General features: G+C 41.8%; 1 protein-coding gene across 1 annotated transcript; it reads left to right on the forward strand.

Annotated features, from left to right (window-relative positions):
* The first annotated feature begins 3,506 nt into the window (after positions 1 to 3,506).
* Positions 3,507 to 4,442, forward strand: LOC128840344 (olfactory receptor 51G2-like). The gene has a single exon (XM_054034197.1). The coding sequence runs from the start codon at positions 3,507 to 3,509 to the stop codon at positions 4,440 to 4,442; it is 936 nt and encodes a 311-aa protein (XP_053890172.1).
* Positions 4,443 to 4,686: the final 244 nt, after the last annotated feature.

Below are 4,686 nucleotides of genomic sequence, written 5' to 3' on the forward strand. Positions count from 1 at the left end.
CAGACGCCACCAGCAGAAGGTTGATTTTCTTTTCTGGTGGTTTTTGGTTCTGTAGTTTCTGCAGTGGAGAGTTGTTTTTTTTAAGATTTCTGACAGCATGCTCCACGCTTCATCTCTCTCACAGTTTGAAAGGCACTTCAGATTCTTAAACCTGGGGTCGAATGCTATAGCTATCTTTAGAAATCTCACATTGGTACCTAATTTGCTTTCTGTCAAATCTTCAGTGAAAGTGTTCTTAAAATGAACAACAGGTTTTGGGTCATCATCTCAGACTGCCATAACACAAAATATATGGCAGAATGCAGGTTAAACAGAGTGAGAGACATACAATTTTTCCCCAAGGAGTTCAGTCAGAAATGTAATTAACACATTATTTTTTTAACAAGCCTCATCAGCATGGAAGCATGTCCTCTCGAATGGTGTCGAAGCATACAAATATTTAGCATACCTGGCAAGTAAATATCTTGCAATGCCGGCTACAGCAATGCCATGCAAACACTTGTTCTCACTTTCAGGTGACATTGTAAATAAGAAGAAGGAGCATTATTTCCTATAAATGTAAACAAACTTCTTTCTCTTAGTGATGGGCTGAACAAGACATAGGACTGAGTGAACTTGTAGGCTGTAAAGTTTTACATTGTTTTGTTTTTGACTGCAGTTATGTAACAAAAATAATCTACGTTTGTAAGTTGCACGTCCACGATAAAAAGGTATACTGAAAAATATTATTTATTCTGTTTATCTTTTTTACAGTGCAAATATTTGTAATAAAATAATAATGTAAAGTGAGCACTGTACACTTTGTATTCTCTGTTTTTATTGAAATCGATATATTTGAAAATGCAGAAAACTATCCTAAATATTTAATAAATTGCAGTAGATATTCTATTATTGTTTAAGAGTGTGAGTAAAACTGTGATTATCACGATTAATTCTTATGAGTTAACTGCGATGAATCAACAGCCCTAGTTTTAAAGCAACAGTCTGTGCACATCTTTGACCCCAAGCCCTCGCACTCTGATGGGGACCCAAGCAGCCCAAAGTCCTTGAGACTTCCCCAGCCCTCTCTGCCCCACCTCTGCACAGACTCCCAACGCTGGCAAAACAAGCTGTGTAACGGGGCCCGAGCCTGGAAATAGGCTCTTCCCAGCTTGTAGCTCCAGTGTTGTCTCTCAACCTCCCTGACATACTTACTGAGAGATGGCTTTTCTTGAGTTGTTCCTTCTCTGCCTGGTTCCTTCTCTACCAGCAGCCTGCTATTAAACTAAGATGAGCCGTACTGTTTTAACCCAATATACCCAGCAAATAAACATTCCAATAGTTAACCCAATGTAGCTATCCAGCAAACATTCCAAGAACTGGGTTTCACATGCACATTCGTTATGGCAACTCAGCTCCAAGTCTGTCCCAATGCCGTTCCTGGGTTGTACGGATTTTATGAATACAAGACAGACACAGTCAGAGAGCAATAGACTATTTTCATGTGACAGGTTTCAGAGTGGTAGCCATGTTAGTCTCTATTAGCAAAAACAACCAAGAGTCGTTAGTTAAATAAATGTGTTAGTCTCTAAAGTGCCACAAGGACTCCTGTTATTTTCATGTGGGTAATGAAGTTCCACATGCGCCTGACTTTGAAATGTACTTCCTGCAATCCCTATTTGTGACTGAATAACAAGTGCTGTGGTTACTATGTACTAGTGAACTATGTACTACTACTAGTAGTGGTTTTCAACCTGTGGTCTGTGGGCCACCGAGGAGCTTCAGACTATGTCTACCTCCATTCAAAATTCATTAGGGTCCTCCAAATGAAAAGAGGTTCAAAACCACTGTATTAGAGAGTGAGAGCCCATGGAAAGAATATTTCATATCCTGATCCCAATGCCTGTTAACACTCCGGATAGAGGCTACAGACTGACAGAACAGAACCTGAGGAGAACCAGTCAGCTATTAACCCAGGGACAGAGGAGCTACTAGACTTTTGTTTGCTGACAAGTCATTGATTGAGGGCTTAGATGCTGTGATCTTTTCAGGTTCTGAAGAAATCCTGATGACAGATGCTGCATTTCAAGTCCCACCCTAACCTGAGAAATCATCTCTGAAAGAATATCAGAGGGGAAAGAATGGGTTGACATGTATGTGCTAAAGTACAGATGTGTAAATGTTATGACTTTTGCTTTAGAAAATATTTGAGAAGTATTACACATAATCAAATGAGGATGCACCTGAAGAAGTCGTTTTCTTTACCTATGAAATCTTATGCCCAAATAAATCTCTTAGTCTTTAAGGTGCCACCGGACTTCTCATTGTTTTTTTGGATATAGACTGACACGGCTAGCCCTTGATACTATTCCACATACTGTTTGCAATGGGTTTGGGCAATTAATTCTTTGTTTAGTGAACAGTAGTATAATACTGTCTCCGAGAAACTGACCAGATGCTCTTTCTAACACTTACATTTAGAACATAAGAACAGAAGATCAGCCGTACTGGGTCAGGCCAAAAGTCCATCTAGCCCAGTATCCTGTCTTCCAATGATATAGCCCAGTATCCTGTCTTTAATGATTGAACTCTCTGGATTCAGTCAACACTGGCCAAGCAAAGCACTTCGGCGTCTTTTGGAGGGATTCTTGGGGGTCAGAGTGTAACACCTGGAGCATTTGGTAAGGGAAAGTTAATAGAGCCTGGTTCTGATTGAATTTACACATGTAAATCTGGAATGACACAGTTGAAGTCATTGTTATTAAAAGCAGAACCTGGCCCTGAGAATTTATCCCATGTGCTGTAAAGAAGCAGAGACATAATTTGGACTCTCAGGAGTGGAGAAAATAAAGAATTAACCATTTTTTATAAATAGCTTCAATGCAGAGCAGATAAGTACAATGACAGATTTCACCCTGCTCTTCTCATTGCATGATACAATGGGCTACACTCAGAAGTGGAGGGCCAGAAAAGGTGTCTGCGGGAAGATCACAATTATAAAATCACACAGAGCTAAAGGAGACTGCAGATCTCCCAGGCACAAGTTATCAACAGAGCCAAGAGTTTAGTAGGATTCAAAGAGGAACAGTATGTTTATGTGGGTAACCGGAAAATCCAATTACATTAGTGAGGATTGTTTTTAAAAGTTTTGGAAAAACTATAAACCTTCCTAATTAACAGAACAAAATATGTGTAATTAGTGGGTGTCAGGGGAAAACATTCCCTGGGAGCAGGTTATCTCATAGCTTTCTATTGCAGGGCTTCATCTGGCTTCCTCTGAAGCATCTGGAACTGGCCAATGGATACTGGGCTAGATGGACTGCAGGTCTGATCCACTCTGGGAATGCATATCTTCTTATATGCAGTGTAAATCCAAGATTAAGTTTTTGCTCATCTTCCTTCAGCTCCTGGGACTCTCTAGAGTTCCACTGAGAGCAGAAACATGTCTTGTTAAATATCATCAGGTCTCCTGTTGTTTTTCCTTTCAGGAGGAAAGGTTCAAAACTACTTGGACCTCCCAGTACATTATGTCATCTATCAATGACACTAAATTCAGCTCTGCAGTGTTCCTTCTCACCAGGATACCTGGTCAGGAAGACGTCTATCTCTGGATCTCTATCCCATTCTTTCTAATGTATGTTATTTCTGTAGTAGGAAATTCAGTCATTCTGTTCATTATAAGAACAGATACAGGCCTCCATGAGCCCATGTACATTTTCCTTTCCATGTTGGCCGTCACAGACCTTGGTTTATCGATAGCCACCATGCCAACAACATTGGGCACATTCTTGTTGAATGCTAGGGAGATCAGCCTCGATGCCTGTTTTGCTCAGCTGTTCTTCATCCACTCGCTTTCATACATTGAATCCTCCGTGCTCTTGTTGATGGTCTTTGACCACTTCATCGCGATCTCTAACCCACTGAGATATGCTTCCATCTTAACCCTGCCGAGAATAGCCAAGATGGGACTGGCATGTGTGCTAAGAGGGGTTGCCGTAGTGTTCCCACTGCCCTTTCTCCTGAAACGTTCCCAATATTGTCAAGCCAATGTCCTCTCCCGTTCCTACTGCTTGAACCAAGAGGTCATGAAGATGGCTTGTTCGGATATCAGAGTCAGCAGCATTTATGGCTTTTTTGTCACAGTCTCCACAGCGATGTTGGACTCGCTGCTCATCCTCCTATTGTACGTGATGATTCTGAAAACAGTGCTGAGCATTGCATCTCATGTGGAGTGCGTCAGGGCATTGAGCACCTGTGTCTCCCACCTCTGTGCTGTCCTCCTCTTCTACACACCAGGGATTGGCTTGTCTATAGTACAGAGATTCGGAAATAGCTCTTCTCCATTGCTTCAGAGTCTCATGGGCTACGTCTACCTGCTGGTCCCGCCCATGATGAACCCAATTGTATATAGCTTGAAAAGCAAACACCTTAGTGCAAGAATAATCAGGGCATTCAAAAAGTGAAGGGTCAGTTCATCACTTGGCTCCAGCCCTGGTCACATGAGAGATGAAAAACATGGGCCATGGTGAGGGCCACATATTCCATCCTTATCCAAGAGGACATGAACTACTACTCTGAACTCTGTAGAGAGAAGTTCAGACAGGGTCTAAGGCCTGGAGCAATTGGACAGCGCCTGGTGAGGGAGGACAGCGCACTGGGAGAAAGAGACCAAAGCAGCAGCAGAATTTACAAAGTGACTGTGTTCAT

Source organism: Malaclemys terrapin, chromosome 1 (assembly GCF_027887155.1).
Source record: "Malaclemys terrapin pileata isolate rMalTer1 chromosome 1, rMalTer1.hap1, whole genome shotgun sequence".
Classification (NCBI taxonomy): domain Eukaryota; kingdom Metazoa; phylum Chordata; order Testudines; family Emydidae; genus Malaclemys; species Malaclemys terrapin.